The 20547-nt window shown below is 46.8% G+C and overlaps 1 protein-coding gene across 2 annotated transcripts in view; it reads right to left on the bottom strand.

Moving 5' to 3' along the window:
- Positions 1–20547, bottom strand: part of SMAP1 (small ArfGAP 1) — a 150516-nt gene that overhangs the window by 8669 nt on the left and 121300 nt on the right. For both annotated transcript variants that reach the window (XM_068551573.1, XM_068551574.1), the window contains 2 exons: positions 15899–15989; positions 2277–2404 (listed from right to left, as the gene is read on the bottom strand). In XM_068551573.1, the coding sequence (XP_068407674.1) occupies positions 2277–2404; positions 15899–15989 (219 nt within the window). The remainder of the gene's footprint in view (positions 1–2276; positions 2405–15898; positions 15990–20547) is intronic.

Here is a 20547-nt window from a genome sequence, read left to right as displayed (position 1 = left end):
AAAAAAGGCAAACCCATAGAAACAGAGCAGAATGGTGTTTGCCAAGGGCTGGGGGGCAGGTACACATTTTCAGTTATAAGATGTAAGATCTGAGGATCTAATGCATAACATGGTAGCTACAGTTGATTATACTGTATTGTATAAATGAAATTCAATGAGAGTAGATTTTAAGCATTCTCACGAAAAAAAAAAAAGGTAAATTTGTGAGATGATAGATGTGTTAATTAACTTGGTGGTAGGAATCTTTTCACAACGAATACATGTATCAACATATTTCGTTATACATTTTAAACATATAATTTTATTTTTCAATTATATCTCAATAAAGCTGAAAAAATATTTGAAATATTTAACAAAAAAAAAAGATGTGACCGACAAGGGATTAATCTCCAAAATATACAAACAGCTCATGCAGCTCAATATCAAAAAAACAAACAACCCAATCCAAAAATGGGCAGAAGATCTAAACGGACATTTCTCCAAAGACATACAGATGGCTAAAAAGCACATGAAAAGATGCTCAACATCTCTAATTACTAGAGAAATGCAAATCAAAACTACAATGTGTCTCACACTGTAGTTGGTCAAAATGGCCATCATCATAAAAATCTACAAACAATAAATGCTGGAGAGGGTGTAGAGAAAAGGGAACCTTCTTGCACTGTTGGTGGGAATGTAAACTGGTGCAGCCACTATGGAGAATAGTATGGAGGTTCCCTAAAAAACTAAAAATAGAACTACCATATGACCCAGCAATCCCACTACTGGGCACATACCCAGAGAAAACCATAATTCAAAAAGACACATGCACCCGAATGTTCACTGCAGCACTGTTTACAATAGCCTGGACGTGGAAGCAACCTAAACGTCCATCGACAGAGGAATGAATAAAGAAGATGTGGTACGTATATACAATGGAATATTACTCAGCCATAAAAAGAATGAAACAATGCCATTTGCAACAACATGGATGGACCTAGGGATTATCATACTGAGTGACGTAAGTCAGAGAAAGACAAATATGATATGATATCACTTACATGTGGAATCTAAAATACGACACAGGGATTCCACATAAGTGATATGATATAACATCACTTATATGTGGAATCTAAAATACGACACAGGGACTTCCCTGGCGTTCCAGTGGTTGAGACTCCGCGCTTCCACTGCAGGGGGGTGCGGGTTCGATCCCTGTAAGGTCCCACACATGCTGCGTGGTGTGGCAATCAATCAATCAATCAATCAATAAAATACGACACAAATGAACTTACTTACAAAACAGAAACAGACTCACAGACATAGAAAACAAAGTTATGGTTACCAGAGGGGAAAGGGGGGGAGGGATAAATTAGGAGTTTGGGATTAACATATACACACTACTATATATAAAACTGTTAACCAACAAGGACCTACTATACAGCACAGGGAACTATACTCAATATTTTGTAATAACCTATAAGGGAAACGAATCTGAAAAAGAACATATATGTATAACTGAATCACTTTGCTGTACACCTGAACCTAACACAGCATTGTAAATCAACTAGACTTCAATTTTTTAAAAAAAGAATAAAGGCAAAAAAAGAAAAAGAAATTCCATGTAATGTTAAGAAGGCAAGTCAAAATTTCTTTACCACTGATACTTTTTAAAAATCTTTATCGTTAATATTACGTGCTAAATAATTTTTAAAAAAATCATCAAAATAAAAAAAGGCAGGTTTTAAGGCTAAGAAATAATGTGTCTTCACAAAAAAGCATATGAGTACTGAGTTTGCCAGAATTTCTCGTTCTCGGTTTTCCTGCACCCAGAAGGAAACACTGTCCTGGGCTGGCTCGACAGAGCACAAGAAAAGGACTACGGGCTTCTGGTCCATGTTCACACACTGAACAGTGCAAAAACCTCTGAAGTAAGTAACCTTGTGGATCGCAGGCAAGGCTGAAACAGTCCGAGTTTTCCCACTTACTCATTCTAAACACCGTTTGCCTAGAGCAAGAGTTAGCAAACTTCAGACAGGGACTCTTAGGCTCTGTGGGTCATAGAATATCTGCTGCAACTACTCAGCTTGCTTTTGCAGTGTGAAAGCGGCCACAGACAGCATGGAAGTAAACGGAGCGGCCGTCTCCAATCACACTTTATTTGCAAAAACAAGCTGCAGGCTTAGTTTGCCAACTCCTGGCCTAAAGATCTAGAGGCTTTCAAGTTAGAAACAATTCAAAATTGAAACTTTCCAAAAAAAAAATACACAGTGTAAAACCATACACTTAACACATACCTGAGCTGGCGGCAGGACAGTTGCGGGTAAGGGATTAGAAATCATCGGTCCAAAGATGTCCAGATCGTCGTTCAAGGCCTGTCCCGTGGCTGTGTTCCCATTAGTCACTGGCACCTCAGCAGGGCCGTCTGAAAAAAACATAGATTCTTGTCTTAAAGATTCTAGAATCTCTTAAATTACTTGAAACATGGCTTTATTCTAAAAATATATGGTTAGAAGTTCAAAAAGTTAACAACAAAATGTACGCCCTCCTTCTACCCCGGGCTCGCTCCTCTCTCCCAAAGAAACCATTCCCAGTTCTGTTTGTTCTCAAAGAAATATTCTTTTTTTTTTTTTTTTTTTTTTCAAAGAAATATTCTTTACCCACCAGTTTCTAAGTATATGTGCAATCCCCTTTTTAACAAACGGTATTATACTACTGACATTATTCTGTGTCCTGATGCTTCCTTACACGTAAGGTGCTGTTCTGAGTACTTCACATATATTAACTCATTTAATCCCATAACCTTATGAGACTGGCACTACTTCTGCGGTCACTGGTTAAGCTGGGATATGATTCCATGTTCCTAAGAAGGCTGCCTCTCCATAAATATGCACGTGTGTGTGTGTGTGTTTCCAATATTACTTCGTATCACGTTTACCTACCTTGGAAATAAATTTTAATGATTTAAAATGTCTGAAATGTTAAATTTTAAAGTTACATAAGGAAAAAAACTGGACAGAAAGAAAACAAACATACACTATATATACTGATTCCGTAGGAAGTATCCACACAACACTGAAACAGACCCTCTCTGTATCCAAGCGCGGCACCTTCGGTGTTGGGGGCACCGAGCCGCCGGGCGGCGCCGACACCCCACATCGGCCTCCTGCTCACCCTCGGAGTTCTCGTCCCCACCCCCCACCCCCGGCGCCGGTCCAGCACTCACACGTGTCGGGTGGGGGGCCGGTGGGGGGCGGTGCAGGGAGCTTGCAAGCACGGGGTTTCAGGGAGCAGGACAGCTCACACGGCTCAGTCTTCCGTGGCCACGACCCAAGGAACAGTTGAGAACACCTCAACGCCAATCTCCGAGGACTTACACCCTAAGCGAGCTCCCACGTGACAGCTTTTTACAGCCTCCCCTGACGCCTCTGATGAGCCACACACTCCTCAAAGGCAGATGAGGCGTCTTCCAAGACGTCTTGCACAGAGTAGACCCTTGAATGCTGGACAGACTGAACGGAAGATCTACCACGTACTAGGTATTGCTATCACAACCCACAGAGACTCACAGATTTCTTCTCTTTTTCGAGGTGTAACTATAGAAATTAGTATCTTTTATTTCCCTGTTTAAGCTTCAGTGAAACAAATTATCGTTAATTACAATGAATAAATGGTCACAGTAAAATATTCTTTACTATTTAATTTATAAAAGTGTGTGTGAAACCCATGAAAGGTTAGTTTGGAAGAAACCAACTGCAAATATTTATCAATAATTTTCCATGATATCACATTATCAGAGCCATGAAAAAAATATACTCAGTACATACGTTTATGCGTTACACATGTTATATCTCTATAAGCACTACGGACAATTTAAAGGTGAAGCAATAAAAGAATGCGGAGATTATTACTGATTTATAATATACAGAATTTTAAGCTAACACCCAACCATGACATAAAAGAATTCAAATATGACTCATACATGAAGTAATTTTTTCCATTTCTGACTCATTCAAAGTGGCAACATTCATTCTGAAGTTAGACTTCTTTCAGGTGCTATTTTATGTTTTCCAGCCCATTCCACATTCCATTTACCTGATGTGTAGTACATCAGGTAATATGAACGAGAAATAAAATATTTTAGAAGGACAGGGTATTCTAGACTAAAAACACAACTAAAGGAACATCTCTGTGCCATCCACAACTCTAGTAAAGAAACTCAAATAACACTGCCATGTGAGTCAGTGGTGCTTGAACCCCTAAGCTGCAGAGCTGAGGACAGGGGGACAACCTCATCAGACAGACACGTTCATTCTATCACGTGAACACGGAAGCGCTTTATTAGCAGAAAATATGACTGTATTGCATGCAACTTAAACTCACAGACAGAAGCACATGTCCTCCAAGATAAACCACAACCAAGAGGAACAAAAGTAAAAATGAGCATAAGTAACTATTCCCAGTTTTTCAGTTAAAACTTTTTGCTGTTTCAAGTAATAGCAAACACTAACAATTAGGACAAATTTATATTTAAAAAAAACCCTTAAACATGAGAAAATGCTATCATTAACTTATTATTATTACTACTATTATTATTTTTGGTGAATTGGGGAAAAAGGTATCAATCTACTTTTTGCCCCAGGACACGTCAATTAGCTTACACACCACCAGTGAGCTCGGGAAGCACTGTGTGAGAACCAAGAGGCTCACCGACTACAAGCAAATAATGCATTTGCATTACTTTATAAACGGAACATGTTTCAGAAATTTTAAGTCTGTTCAAAGTAGTGCAGTCTTTTAAGTCTGTTCAAAGTCCCCCAGTCTTCTCCCCACATAATTCCCTAATATGACGGATTAGAACTCCCATCAATTCTCCTTGTTACTAAAAAAGCTAAGCATTCACAGAATCGTCAAAAAACAAATGCTTAACTTACATGAAAACGTCTCGACCTTGCAAAATGAGTAAACAAATTCCCAACGAGTTTTCCCACCGGATTTCAATGTCGGCTAATTTGACTTACTACATTTGTCTTGCTAAAACACATTCTCTACAAAGGACTGTTTCAATTCGTTTCAAAACTTGTGTTTTTTATTTTCAGTATTTAAAAAGGCCAGGGGAAGGCTAGTTATCATTGCCATCACTATAAACATCACCTGCTTCCTGGACTGTTTTAAAAGAACGTTTCCATGTTATCATTTCTGTCTCCATGGAGAATGAGAAGGCATCTCCTTCCATCACCCCCAGTTACAGAAAGCAGGGCACAGAGAGATTAAAGACTCGATGTCGCCTCCCTAGTGAAGCAGCAAAACTTGTACTAGAACGGAGTCTTCTGAGCCCTGGACCAGTGAGTGCTCTTTTCTTTAGGCCGCATTGCACAAAAGTCACGTAGTTACAGCTGTAGATAAAGAAATCACTTAAAAGTCTGAACATTAAAAACCAACCCTTACACAGTTAATAATTATTAGTACTAAGTTAGAGAAGCAGTGGCGTCAACAGTTCAGAACCCACTCCGCGCCAGCCTGTCTCCACACACACACCCCCCGCCCCCATCCTCCTGCCAGGCCCAGCATCTCCTCAGGGTACAATGAGGGGCCCGGCCGGTGCGGCCACGGAGGGGCACCTGGGACACGGGCAGCCCCGTCACAACCACTGCAGCTCGACGCGGCCTCTCCATCAAGGGTTCACCAGCAGCACAGTCCTGGCCGCCGATCAAATAGAAGCTCAGAGGCCACAAAAGCCATAGAATACCAAGATGTTAAAAGCAGTTTTTCAGATAAACAGTTCAATCCACACGGGTTACATTTTGAGTGCACAGATACGTGGGCACACGTGCACACACACCCAGACCAATGGAAACCTCCCCGTCCAGGGGCTGGGCAGCCAAGGGCCAGGCCACGCAGCGCCTCCGGGGCGGGAGTGGCCGTCTGCGCACGCGTAGCACCTCCCAGTGCGCACGGACTCCTGGCTCGGCTGCAGGGGCGGGGGGAGCAGCCCCCTCATCAACATGCAGAAACAGCAGCAGGTGGACACAAACAGAATGGGAGCGCCAGAGTACAAGAACAGCCTGAGGCAAACGGCAGAAACTTAGCTGGAACAACACCAGAAAGAACGATAAAGAGGCACAAAGGACCCCTCGAAGAGGAAATGAGCAAACAAGAAATCAGGACAATGCAGTAAAACAGGGAAGGAATTTCAATTTTTACAGGCAAGGCATCAAGCCTACAATTAGCTGCTTGTGGGCAACTATTTTCTTTCTACGTTACCCTAAGATTTCAGACTAATGTTTGGTCTGAAAACCGAGTTGGTAGATGACTGTTTTATACTGCACACATACCAGAAATTCACAAGAAAAGCTTAACCGTTTTGAGCCAAAGAAAGAAAGTTGTTAAAACTCGGTGCTGCATCTCACACGAGCAGGCCTGCCCAGCGCGCGGTTCCTGGCCTCCTTCATTCACATCTTGACACCGGTAGATGCTTAGAAAGAAGGGAGCGTTTCAAATATCACAACATCGTGAAGGCCACTTCTATCATCTAGAAGCCTTCCATGTAGCTGTCCATTCTATTAATCGTGGCTATGCCAGAACTCACCTGACAGCAAAAACCCAAATGAGTACAGGTAAACAAAGTACTTGAAACAATATTTAGTGTCTTCTTCTTGGCCCATTCCAAATGCCTTTGAATGATACCATGTATAAACTGAAAGGAAATAAGAATATAACACTTTGGATTTTTAATAACACACTATTAATACTAACACTTTTAAGTTCTGTTGCCGGGTACTCTGATCAAGCTCTATATAAAGTGTCTCAGTTTAACACCCCCATCACCTCCAGAGATTTTGACACAATAAGACTAGGATTTCAACATAAGTCCGGTGGTACAGCTGGAAAACTCAACTGCTATAACCATTCTGAGCAGCCTTTCCTGGTTCCCCCAAACAGAAGCAGTGTCCCTACCCCGTCCAAGGTTGAAACAGTTCCCCGGGGCAGCTGCCCCGCCTCCCGAGAAGAGGGCACAGAGGGTGGGGCTGGCCGCACCAACGAACGAGCCGGGGGCGCCGGGCGCAGTCCTGGGCCCCAGCTCCCTGCTGAGTGCACGAGGCGCAGCCCCCTCCCCTCCGCCCCCCCCCCCCCCCGCCTGCCCTGCGCCCCCTTGGCCCCACCCCTCCGGCCCCGCACGGCCAGGCAGCCTCCTAACTCCTCCCCCCCCAAATCCAGGGGCTGCAAAGCAGCAGCCTTCCCAGGTGCTTTCCTATCAGTAATGTCATTTTAGGTTTTTGTCAGCGTGTGAACACACTGAGTGTGACGAGCACGCCCCACATGCTCACACTTGCACCACACTGACTGCCTAGGCCCTGTTCCCCCCATCCTCTGTCAGAAAGGGGGCGCGGCTGTCTCCTCAATCAGCGCTGGCACAGAGCAAACGCTCCACAAATGACTGGGGAATTGAAATGCTTTCCAGACAGGTCACCAGAGGGTTTCTCGGGGACAGCAGAGCCGTGGGGAAAAACGACAGTCGGGGTGGGGGCGGTCCTGCTTCTGTTGGGAGAAGAAGGGAAATAACGACACTGACTCTGAAAAGAACCAGGGGTCTGGTTACAAACCCCTCTGAGTCTCTGCCCTCTCCACTCCCCACATCTGGCCCTCGCTGACCCTTGCTCCCTGGAAACCTCCTCCTCTGAGTCCACGTTCTCCTGGAAGACCCTGCAACCACTGCTGCCGGTACCCCCGCCGTCTCCCTTCCCCGTCTCACGGCCTCACGCCCAGGCGACCGGCCACCTCGCTACCGCGACTGCATCCCAGCTGGAACCCCTACTCCGGGCCACCATGGCAGTGAGGCTGCAGTTCTCCCTCTCGATCACAACCCTGTCCTCCAGCACCACTGTCCACAGCTGGGAGCATCGCTGCAGCCACGGCAACACACACACACGCACACGCACGCACGACGGCTCACGCCTGGCTCAGCCTCCTCAGCAACCCTACTCCCCTCTCCACAGCTCTGCTCCAAGCGCCATCACAGCCCTGACCCGTCGGTCGTCCGAAGCTGTCTGCTCAACAAGAAGCAGACGGGCTTTAAATCACAAGACGCTCGACAAAGGGGAGGCACGAGGAGCCCGTGTGTCTGGGGGCTCGCTCGCCCTTCCCGGCTGCCACTCACTCTAAAGATGACCCCCAGGACACATGAGATTTTGCCTGACGTCAGTTTGCACAGCATGAAAAATTCATCCGCTCCTCCTCTGACTAGCAGCAGCAAGAAAAGTAACCCCTGAGTGGAGGAAAATAAAATGTGAATTGTGAATTTTGGCATTATGCCAGGTTTCACGCTGAATTTTCATAACCATCTCTCTTCCACAATCCCACTCTTCCCTGAGCAACAGTCCTCTGTCTTCTCATTTCCAGACTGCATGTGGACGCATCCCCACTTGTACTACTAGACACACACACACAGCTGTGTTCTCTCGTGTTTACCAGAGTCCCATGAACTTGGCTGGTGCTCAGTAAATATTAATTGAATTCATCCTTTACTTGAATGTCAGAGGCATTAGCTGGTCATAATCTATTTGCACAAATGATAAAAAATGTCAAGGAGCAGCATGAGATTTTGTGTATTACTAATCTAGCGTAAGGCAGAGAGGAACATGCTAAGTAAGTGGATGATATGTTTTTCATTGTTGCTCTTGACTGACCGAAAACCCTCAGCCTTGAGCACACCCTGGCTACAATGAGAGCTGCCAAGTCTAATTCCTCACCTGTAACTAGTGAGGCGTCATCCTGAGAAGGAGCGAATCTGAAGTGGAAACAGCACTGAAAGAAGAAGCCTGCTTCCATGAGACGCAGTGATGCTCTCCTTAACGGCAAAACTTCTCCTTAAAGCTTTGCACGTTTTCACGTTACTCAAACAGCCCTTTTCATCTTCTACTCAAGAAACCATTTAAAGCCTTTTCCTTAATAAAAATGTTACTTGGAATTCCTTTGTATTAAAACACACACTTGCCTTATGAAATGAAATAAACTCCCACGTGTGTTACTTTGTAAACTCAAGTCACAGGCGTTCATTTGAAGCATATTAAAATTTTCAAGCTTCAAACTGTTTTCAAAAGCTTAAAAAAAGATGGCTGAGAGTCAAGTGGAATTATTTATTCTTAATTTTTAGTTAATTTTTCTTACTGCTAAGCAGGTGGCCTTCAGGCTAGCCTACTGAAATGACTGAGTGGCCTTAACAGTTGCTGTGAACCTCCTGCTCTGTTTAGCCCTTCCTTCCCGAGCCCCTCCTGCCGCAGGTCCCTGCAAGCTGGGGGGCTTCGGGGCAGGGGGTGCCCTGTGGACGGGTACGACAGCGCTGAGAGGGGTCCGCAGTGCCGCCACCTCTCAGGGGACACACACACTGACCGAGAGCGTCTGAGACTGCTGAGAAGCGGTTTCAGAAGCAAACGTCGTAGAACTGACTGTTCTTTAAAAATGATATAGGTACACAGTTTTCATATGTATATAAGATACATATCTCGAACACTTCTGTACCACTTTACAGCCTCAAGAGACAAGAACTCTGCAAGTATGAAGCCAGACCGTATAGGACAGGTCAGCTCTCTCTGCAGCCACCGCTCTCCCCAGCACCTCCCGCAGGAGCCCCGGGCGCCCCCGCCCCCGCCCCGTCCCCCCAGAGACACGTGCTCCCCCCTCTGTGCACAGTACTGTGCTGCCTATGTCACACTATCCACTCGTTTACGCTCTGGCCAACAGCCACGGAGAGGCTCTTGCGTTCACTTCCCGGTGAAGACGCCAGAGCCCAGGGCACCGCCTCTAGCTCCAGGGCTCCCCCGTGCCACGATGCTGCCAGCTGTCCCCTGGACAAACGGGCCTAATGTCTGTCGGATGTGACACAGTGTCACCTGGCAGTCTCGGAATTTCATTTCCTATCAGAGCTCAACACAGTGTAACAGTTAAGAACACGGGTCAGGCTCTGTAATCTACCAATGGTGTGACTTTGGGCAACTCACTTAACCTCTCTGTGCCTCAGTTTCTTCATTCGTAAAATGAAAACAATGGTAGTTCACCAATTTCAGGGCTGTTGCAAAGATCCAACGAATAAATGTCTGCAAACACTCAAAAACAGTGGCTGGCACACGGTAGGCACTATCTCAGTGTTTCTTAGAGTAACAAGATGACCATTTAATTACTACTTGAGTCAAACATCTTGCTGCGGTTCATCTACGAGCCGAGACGGGACTGTGAAGTCAGGGAGACCTGGGTTTGAACCCAGTTCTGTCGTCCAGAAGCCGAGCCTTGGAAGCCAACTTCTGTCAGCTTCAGTGTCCTTGTCTGTTAAAAATAAAGGGGGGGGGGGCAGGAAAGGGGGCAAAGGTGTGCATGTGCGTGCGTGTGTGCATGTGTGCCTTGCGTGCGTGTGTGTGTGCGCGTGCATGTGCGTGCGTGTGCATATGTGTGTGTGCCTGTGTGTGTGCGTGTACATGCGTGTGTGTACAGTACGCTCCACGCTGCAGGGCCGTCGCAGGCTGACACGCACCCGGGCCAGGTGCTGCGCAGAGGCCTCCTGCCGACAGAGCCGTCTCCACTGCAGAGGCCTCGCCCGCCCTGGAGAGAGGCCACGGAATGCAAGTCTGGCCCAGCGGGTCCCTGAGAACTCTGCTGGGGGATCTTCTGGGAGAAGTCTTCCCTCCTGAGAAAAGCAACTGGTGCAGGGAAACCACCAAAGTTTGGACGTGGTCCTGAGGCCGGGGGGCTGGGGGGCCTGAGCTTAGAGCCAGGGCTCCGAGGGGGACGGGACGGGGGGCAGGAAAGAGGAGCCCGGCTCCCGACCTCGCCGCCCCCCGCAACTGCTCGCCCGCCGCGATCATCAGCCACGCTCAGGCGCTCAGCCACCTGCAGGCACAAGGCGCCTCATCCGCAGCCGCGTTCGCTCCTTCAACACCTGAGCGTCGCCTGCCTGCTTCCTGTCGCCGGCACGGTCCCCGGAGGCCCGCGAAGCTGCCCTCTTGCTCTCGGCCCAGGTCTGGCAGGGCCGCGCCCTCGTCCCCGGGTTGCGGTGCTGGTCCTCCCGCTGGCCCGCCTGTCGCCCTCAGCTGCCTCCCAGCCCGGACTCGGGGCCACGCGGGGAGCTGCCGGCAGCCGGGTCTCCCCCAGCGACGCAGGTCCCCACCTGCCTGCTCTCGCTCCACAGGTGTGATCACACAAAACTACCACCGATTCCCGAGACCTGCTTTCTGAAAGGGTAATAACAGTCTATAATGGTTCGCGGACCATACGCTTGGCAGCAGAAAAGATAAACATTTTTATCGGGTTTTAAGCCGCAGCTGAAAAGCATTAACAGACTACAAAATTACTTCAGGCACTCACGCTAGACAGAGCGGCCCTCTTCCTCCCTCCCTGGAAAACAGGGGTGGCACACAAACTACCCCGACCCCCGGATCCGCCGAGTGTACAGCTCCGGGCCACAGGCGGGGTCCAGGGCTGGGCCACGGCTGGCATTCTTTCGGTCCGCCCAGTCACAAGCTTGTTTCACTTTACAGCGTATGGCCTTTGAAAAACAGAAATCTCCCTGCAGGAATTTTCTGCTTTAAAGGTAACTAGAGTGTTTTCTGTGGGTGTTTTATCCTTTAGTTTGTTTTCTGACCAGAAAATCTTATAAAAACAAAAAAATTTAGAGGGAAAAAAGTAATATATTCACCTCTCATTATATAAAACTGGAATATATATATTACTAGATAATTAAGCTGGTTATTTACTAAAAACCACGTTTAACTAGCATTGTCAACCCACCTGAACTTGGCTACTGTGGTAAGCTAATGCTTTTATTTCCTGAAACACAGGCATGAAGCGAAGACTTTAAAACTTGCCCAAAGCTACACTGTATGTTCCTTTGAGCTTTTCAATTAAGAAAAAACTGAGGAAGCCTCTATCTAAATACATCTCTATAGTTCAGTACGACTTTCATCACCGAGCTCACACTCGATTCTCTGTGAGCTCTTCCGAGGTCCCCGAGTCACACACACACACACACACACACACACACACACACACACACACCGGCCCCCCATGCCCAATGGGCCTGCGCTCAGAGCCTCCTGAGCAGGGAGCAGGCGGCCGGCGGTGCACACACGGAACGGGAGCTGAGGACGGACACCCGCGGAGGGCTCCCACCTCTGGGGAGACTGAGCTGAAGCCTGCAGTTTATGATGCTGCTCAAGCCTTACACTCAGAGCTGGTGCTCACCCCTGAAGACTCTAATCTCAGATGGGATCTTCTACAAAAAGAAAGAAAAATAAAAGCATGCGAGATTACCCTAACCAACTGCTAAGCAGTCTGTCAGTTTTCATCACGTGAAAACTAAGTCATAATCACCAAAGCACGGACAGGAGCACACAGTGTAGGGGCGTGGCGAGCACCGCCCCACAGGCCCTGGAAGCCAGTTTCAGTTCTCTTCTCACACAGCGGGGACACATTCCAGGCAAGCGGGTCTGTGTCTGGAGCATCCAGCGCTTGTTCATTCTGGGCCTCAGTCGAGAGGGGCCCTAAGATCTTGGTTATTTCCAAGATCAGAGGGCAGGTAATAACCAAGTAGCTGACCCCACTTCTGATATCAGACAGTAAAGCACTGAATAAACAGTATTTCTGCAAGCTTCCAACGTGAGTTAACACCTGCAGACGAAGTCACCCTTGCAGGTACGATCAGGAGCACATCTTCAAGTCCAGCAGCGCTCAGCCTCGCTCGCCGCCCACCCACTCGTGTAGCTACGTGCCCATCACGGGGCAGAGCTGAGTAAGGCCTGCAAAGCTAAAAACATTTGGCCCTTTTCAGAAAAAAATTTGCTGACTCTTGCTGCTAAAAAGTATACAGACAGCATTTTATGTTTGACCTTGGGACGGGGAGTAGATCTGGAAAGGTGAGCCGAAGAAAACAGGTTGAAAGAAAGACTTGCCAAAGGGCCGTTTAAAGGGAAGTTCGAATTTCTAAAAAAGGATCTTGACTCTTACGCTATAGGAGTCTACTGAATGTGATCCTGAGTGCACACAGTAACCCTGGGACTCCTGGCCCGCCATGGCTGTGTAACTGAACTAACCCTGTGGGGATTTTCTCTGTATTTTCTGCAAATGTTTTCAGTTTACGCCTGTTCTGGTCTCATTCTCATGGGGATATGCCATCTTTTCTGCACGACCATAAACCAGACTGCAAGGCACCTGCGCCTCCTCCCCACTGTGTCTCACTTTCCAGGGGAAAACCAGAGCGCCACGCTTACCTTGGGCAGCAGAAAAACAGTCTGCTGCCCGAGGGAGACACCAACAATCAATCCTGGTTTAGGAGTGCTGTTCTCTGAAAGTCTGAAAATACCTTTTGAAGGGATTTAGGTTACTGATAACCAGCAGGAGGGAAGAGCCGTAATGTGCTCTGGGTAAGGCTCCCGGTCTCCTGCTGCTACAACTCCGTCAGCAAGACCCCCAATCCCTCTTTCTGACCCCATCGCCCACCCTGCCGCCTCTGGAGCTGCTCCAGCGCATGATCGAGAACTGTCTATCACCCACAAAGCCCTCTCTACGCCCTTAACCTCTCCCTCAAACACTCCCGCTCCGTCCTGCCCTAAGCGGACCTCGGTTCTCCCCTAAGGACGCGGGTTCCTGACGCTCTCCCCCTGTCTAAAAAGACAGCAGCCTTCCCGACTCACAGGCCTGTGAGTGAGAGAAGCGGAACCGCTGCCAGCGCGGCTGACTCTCCCAGACACTGACACCAGAGGAGGGGTGCTGCCATCCCCAAACCCTAAAACCCAGGGACTCTGAGCCTGGGCGGTGGAAGGCAGGGACACAGGACAGGAGCTCGACAAATGGAGACACCGTGTGACGGCGAACGGCTGGACGGCAGAGACGCCCGCCCTGACCCACGCGCTGAGGGCGAGAGGGACAAGCGTTCGCCGAGGTCAGGGGTCGAGCTCCAGGCTCGCGACTACGCGGCACCACCGCGCCAAGGGCTGGGCACCCGAGGCCCATCCCGCCACCCGTCTCCCGGGCTCCGGCCCGCGCGGCTCCTGGGGACCGCCTAGCAGGCCCGCCTGTCCCGCAGGGTCACTCCCCGAGGGAAACACCCTACAGCTTCCACCGGGCAGCAAACCCCACTGGCTCCCTCTCTAAAACCAGGCCCAGAACCGGCTACTTCTCGCAACTCCCGTGGCCACCACCCCTCCCACCTGTGTCACCGGCCCGCACCTCGCCTTGCTACACTATTCTCAACAGGGTGGCCGTAAGGGCTCCTGAAAAACCCAAGTCGGATGAGGTACTTCTTTGCTTGAATCCTCCCGTGCATGTCCAGGACACCCAGAGTAGCAGCCGAAGTCAGGTCACAGTGTCACTCCCAGCCGGCCCCGCCAGCGCGTCCTCCTCCTGGTCCCGCCCGCTCACGGCCAGGGAGCCCCGCCTCCTCAGGTCTTCGCTCCGACGGGATCTCGGGGGCCCCCAACACCCACCCCCCGAACCCTACTTTAAATCACACCACTGCTTTTTGTTCTCTTTTAGCTACAGCACTTAGCAAACATGACCCATGACGTATTTTACTTAACTATCTCTTCACTGTCTCCCCAGGCAGGGGTCAGGCACTTTCGTCTGTCTTCTCTCACAGCTCTCTCCCCAGTGCCTACGACGGCGCCCGGACACACGGCAGACACTTCAGGAGGAGGTGCGGGGCCAGTGAGCGAGTCTGTAGGGTAAGGGCCAGGCCTGGCTCAGTTTCTAAGTTATGGACCGATAACCAGGCACTCAAGGCCGGAAAGGAAATTCTGCCGCCAAGACAAAGGCGCGTGGAGTCCTAGTAGAATCTTTCCGTACTGTGGCAGTAAGTCTTTTTTCTCATTTATAGCGAAGGAAATAAAATACAGAGATTATGAGAACTAGTATTCAACACAATTATATTTAGAGCCCCTGGACTGAGCCCTATTTTTATATTTCTGATATACCACTTATTTTCACCACCATAGAAGATGTTTACCTATAGGGAGTATATCTGCATGATACACCAGTTTCCTAAGTAAGACAAAAACATTCAGTTGTAATTCTTAAGACAGAACACAATTTTCTCAATAAGAACAAAGATCAATTTTTAGAAAAGCAGTGTATGAAGTTCGACTCTACCTTCCAACTGTCTTTCACTGTTTTCCTCTGTCATTAATCTTTCCCTAAACTAAAAAGAAAATTTCTAAATTAATTACTGCTGAAGGCTCAGATATTACTAAAAATAACCATTTATCAAGCTATTTTAAAAGGAAGAGGAGAAAAATGTAGAAAGAGCTGACAGTATTTGTAGATAAGGACAGTACAAGCACTCCTTGAATGGAAGTCTGTTTACTCACCAGGCAGACAACATCTATCCGTCGGCCATGAGAATAAATATGACATTAAAATGAGCACAGAAGTTCTTACTGTCATCAGACACATAAAATGAATCTAGCCACTAGATCTAGGTATAAAGCATGTTGCTTCAGCTAACCAAAATTTAAGTGGCCTTTAAAACAGCACATGTTATAATAAGGCTACACCATAATTATTTTGCTAAGGGACCCCTCCTCCAACAAAACTAAATAAAGAGAAGGGGGGGGGGAGGAGAAAAAACAATCTACTCTTCATTTCAAATGCTGAGATGTCCCAGTCCACCAAGCCTTTGAAGAGTACTTTGATGTCCTCTCTCCCCAAGGAACTCATTACTTGTATTTCCATGAAGGCACTGCTGACAGACACCAGCTCCCTTGTTAAAGATTTCCCTTTTGGTGGGAACTCAGCAAACTAATCATACCATTTTCAAATTCAGTTAACAGGTATCTTTTGGCACACTGACGATAAAGCTATTATATTCGTTTCAAGTAAACGTTTCAATTGTTTTGTAACTCTAATTAATGATGACTTGTATTGTTTTATTACTTACCGAGTCCTAAAAGATCAACAGTGGGCTCTGCAGCTTTTTTAGGGCTGGTACTTTTTTTAGGCTCCAATTGCTGATCTTCTTTCTTCTGCAGCTTTAAAGTAAATAATCAGATTTATTATTTTTTTCAAATAAACTGAACAAGACTTTTAAGCCCCAATTAGGCATAGTTTTGATAAAGTTAGCGTAATGTAGCCTATGAAGAAGCATAGTGTGATAAAGGGTAGAGCATCTATTATCATAAACTTAAAACACAATCACTGAACTTGAAATGATAAACCGGACACATGAGGACCCCAAAATAGTGACCGTAGAAATTTAATCTTAATGTAATTGTTCCTAAGCACTTAAATCCTTCACGTGAACATTCCACATGTCGTCGTATTACACTTGCTCGCTCCTGCTGCCGCGCAGGCCCCGGGGTCCTCGCGAGCAGAGCAGAGGCCGCTGGCACTCATGGAACCTGACCTGATATGCAGGCAGACCTCGCTGTACTGCTCTTCCCTTTACTGTGCTTCACAGATCTCACGCTGCTTACAAACTGAAAGTCTGGGGCGACCTGCGTGGAGCATTCTTCCAACAGCATTCGCTCACTCTGTGTTTCTGTGCCACATTTTGGCAATTCTCACAGTATTTCAAACTTTTCACGTTCGCTACGGTGATCTGTGATCAGTGATCTTTGATGTTACTCTGTAATTGTTACGGGGGAGCCAAGAACCACACCCATATAAGACTGCAAACTTAATCAATAAATGTTGTGTGTGTTCTGACTGCTCTACCCACCGGTGGTTCTCCATCTCCCTCCCTCTCCCTGGACCTCCCTAGTCCCTGAGACACAATACAGAAATTAGGCCAATTAGTAATCCTACAGGGGTCGTTGAGTGTTCAAGAAAAGGGAACAGTCACATGTCTCTCACTTTAAATCAAAAGCTAGAAATGATTCAGCTTAGTGAGGAAGGCACGTTAAAAGCCCAGATGGGCCAAAAGTAGGCCTTCTGCACCAAACAGCCAAGTTGTGAATGCAGAACAAAAGTTCTTGAAGGAAGTTAAAAGCGAATAGTCCTAGTGCTGATATAGAGAAAGTTTTAGTGTCTGGACAGAAGATCAAACCAGCCACGGCATTCTCTGAAGCCAAAACCCAGTCCAGAGCAAGGCCCTGACTCTCTTCAATTCTATGAAGGCTGAGAGAGGTGAGGAGGCTGCACAAGGAAAGTATGAAGCCAGCAGAGGCTGGTCCATGAGGTCGAAGGAAAGGAGCTGTCTCCATAACAACACAGTGCAAGGTGAAGCAGCAAGTGCTGCTGTAGAAGCTGCAGCAAGTTATCCAGAAGGTCTGGCTAAGATAATTCATGAAGGTGGCTACTCTAAAACAACAGATTTTCATGCAGATGAAACAGCCTTCTACTGGAAGAAGATGCCATCTACGACTTCCATAGCTAGAGAGGAGAAGTCACTGCCAGGCTGTAAAGCTTCAAAGGACAGGCTGACTCCCCTTTTAGGGGCTAATGCAGCTGGCGACTTTAAGTGGAAACCAATGCTCATTTACCATTCCAAAAATCCTAGGGCCCTTAAGAATTATCCTCAATCTATGCTGCCTGTGCTCTATAAGTGGAACAAAAAGGCTGCGTGACAGCACATCTGTTTACAACATGGTTCACTGAATGTTTTAAGCCACGTACTGCTCAGAAAACAAGGTTCCTTTCAAAATGTGACTGCTCGTTGACAACGCACCTGGTCACCCAAGAGCTCTGATGGAGATGGACAACGAGATTCATGTCGTTTTCATGCCTGGTAATGTAACATCCATTCTGCCGCCCACGGATCAAGGAGTCACTTTGACTTTCAAGTTTTATTCTTTAAGAAATACATTTTGTAAGCAGACAGCTACCATAGATAGTGATTCCTCTGATGGATCTGAGCAAAGTCATTTGAAAACCTGGAAAGGATTCATCATTCTAGATGCCATTAAGAACATTCGTGATTCATGGGAAGAGGTCCAAACATCAACATTAACAGGAGTTTTGGAAGAAGCCGATTCCAACCCTCATGGATGACTTGGAAGGGGGTTCAAGACCTCATGGAGGAAGGAACTGCAGATGTGGTGAAAACAGCATGAGAACTAAAATTAGCAGTGGAGCCTGAAGATATGTATGCTGTTGGCCAAAAGGTTCGTTCAGTTCTTTCCGTAAGATGTCTCTAGTAGCACTTAGTTGTCTTTAACTTCATTGGAAACAATTTTGTTAGACTGTATGTGACGGCTGTCACATCAGCGTGCATTTTAAAAAAAGACATCAAAGATGGCAAATTCTAAATTATGCTTTATTATTTCAAGAAAGGTAAAAACGCAACCGAAACGCAGAAAAAAGATTTGTGCGGTGTACGGAGAAGGCGCTGGGACTGATCCAACGTGTCAGGAGCGGTTTGCGAACGTTCGTGCTGGAGATTTCTCGCCGGACGATGCTCCACGGTCGGGTTGACCAGTTGACGTTGACGGCGATCAAATCGAGACCTTCACTGAGAACAAGCAACGTTACGCCACGCGGGAGAGATAGCCGACGTACTCAAAGTATCCCAATCAAGCGCTGAAAGCCATCTGCACCAGCTTGGTTATGGTCACCACTTGGATGTTTGGGTTCCATGTAAGTTAAGTGAAAAAAACCTTCGTGACTGTATTTCCGCATGCCGTTCCCTACTGAAACGTAATGAAAATGTTCCGTTTTTAAAGCAAACTGTGACGGGCGATGAACAGTGGACGCTGCACGACAATGCGGAACGGAAGAGATCGTGGGGCAAGGGAAATGAACCACCACCGACCACACCAAAGGCCGGTCTTCATCCAAAGAAGGTGACGTTGTGTACAGGGTGGGATTGGAAGGGGGTCCTCTATTATGAGCTCCTTCCGGAAAACCAAACGATTAATTCCAACGAGTACTGCTCCCAATTAGACCAACTGAAAGCGGCACTCGACGAAAAGCATCCAGATTTAGTCAACAGAAAATGCACAATCTTCTATCAGGATAACACAAGACCGCATGTTTCTCTGATGACCAGGCAAAAACTGTTACAGCTTGGCTGGGAAGTTCTGATTCCACCGCCGCAGTCACCAGACATTGCACCTTTGGATTTCCAGTTATTTCGGTCTTTACAAAATTCTCTTAATGGAAAAAATTTCAATTCCCTGGAAGACTGTAAAAGGCACCTGGAACAGTCCTTTTCTCAATAAGATAAAAAGCTCTGGGAAGATCGAATTATGAAGTTGCCTGAAAAATGGCAGAAGGTAGTGGAACAAAAGGGTGAATATATTGTTCAATAAAGTTCTTGGTGAAAATGAAAAATGCGCCCTTTATTTTTCCTTAAAAACCGAAGGCACTTTTTGGGCAACCCAATAACTAAATTGCTGCAGTCTCAGGATAAAACTCTCACAGGTGGAGTTGCTTCTTACGGAGAAGCAAAGAAAAGTGTTTCCTGGGACGGAATCTGCTCCTGGGGAGGATGCTGTGAAGCCCGCTGGGTGACAGCAAAGGACTTAGAATATGACATAAACTTAGCTGATAGAGCAGCACAAGGGTTTGAGAGGAACAACTCCAATTCTGAAAAAATTCTACTGCGGGTAGAACGCTATCGAACAGCGTCGTATGCAACGGAGAAACCGTTCCTGAAAGGAAGCGTCCATCCACGCGGCAAACGGCATCACTGCCTCACTTTAAGAAACTGCCGCAGCCGCCCCACCTTGGGCAGCCAGCACCCTGAGCAGCCAGCAGCCAGCAGCCAGCAGCCACCAGCACGGAGGCCGGACCCTCCCCCTGCAAAAAGATGACGGCCTGCTGAAGGCCCAGATGACGGTTAGCTTTCTTTTGGCAATAAAGTATTTTTAAATCAAGGTATGGCTGAGTAATATTCCACTGAATATGTAGCCTACCTCTCCTAAGCCAAGAAAATAAAACATTCATTCATTCGCTCATTTACTTCTCAAACCACTCCCGCAAGATCATTTCTTCAACCGCCTGAAGAATGCATAGCTCAGCTGTTACATGAGTTCATTTTATGTTAGCTGTAGAAATGCATAAGTTTCTAAGAACATATATCTCCCCTTACTTGTTTCTGGTCACTTACTGTCTCCCCCTCAGAATCAGCTTTTTAACTAATTAGCCTACCAATCATTATAGATATCAATTCTTTAGTAACCTTCTCAAAGACACAATTATCAGCCTGTAACTATATAATTCTCAGAAGTTTAACATAATTCATTTTGCATTCTCTTTTTCAGCCTCCAATAGAGGTAAGACTTACCTTGCTTTTTAGCAAAATAATTTCAAAGAAAGCACAGTTTGTAGTAACAAAGTAAGCAATCTTTTCAACTGAATACTTAAACTGCTAGACCTTCCTTCCTTCCTTTTTTTTTTTTTTTTTTTTTAAACTAGACAACCTATGTTACTGTAAACACTTAAATCTGCAAGAGAAATGGGGGATTAAATGGCCACGAGCGAGTGCACAAACTTCAAACCCTCCCGAGGCAGGTCTTCCCTGGTCACACTCCTTGCAGTACTCTGTGTATTATATCTGCAAGTGTCATATGTTTAGATGGCACTTAAAAATCTAATCCCTGATATAACTTAAAATCAGAAAGGCCTAAAGTTGAAAATAAACTTAGA

The sequence above is a fragment of the Eschrichtius robustus genome, chromosome 9 (assembly GCF_028021215.1).
Source record: "Eschrichtius robustus isolate mEscRob2 chromosome 9, mEscRob2.pri, whole genome shotgun sequence".
Classification (NCBI taxonomy): domain Eukaryota; kingdom Metazoa; phylum Chordata; class Mammalia; order Artiodactyla; family Eschrichtiidae; genus Eschrichtius; species Eschrichtius robustus.
The sequence above is the reverse complement of the archived record's forward strand: the minus strand, read 5'-3'. Positions and strand labels throughout refer to the sequence as shown.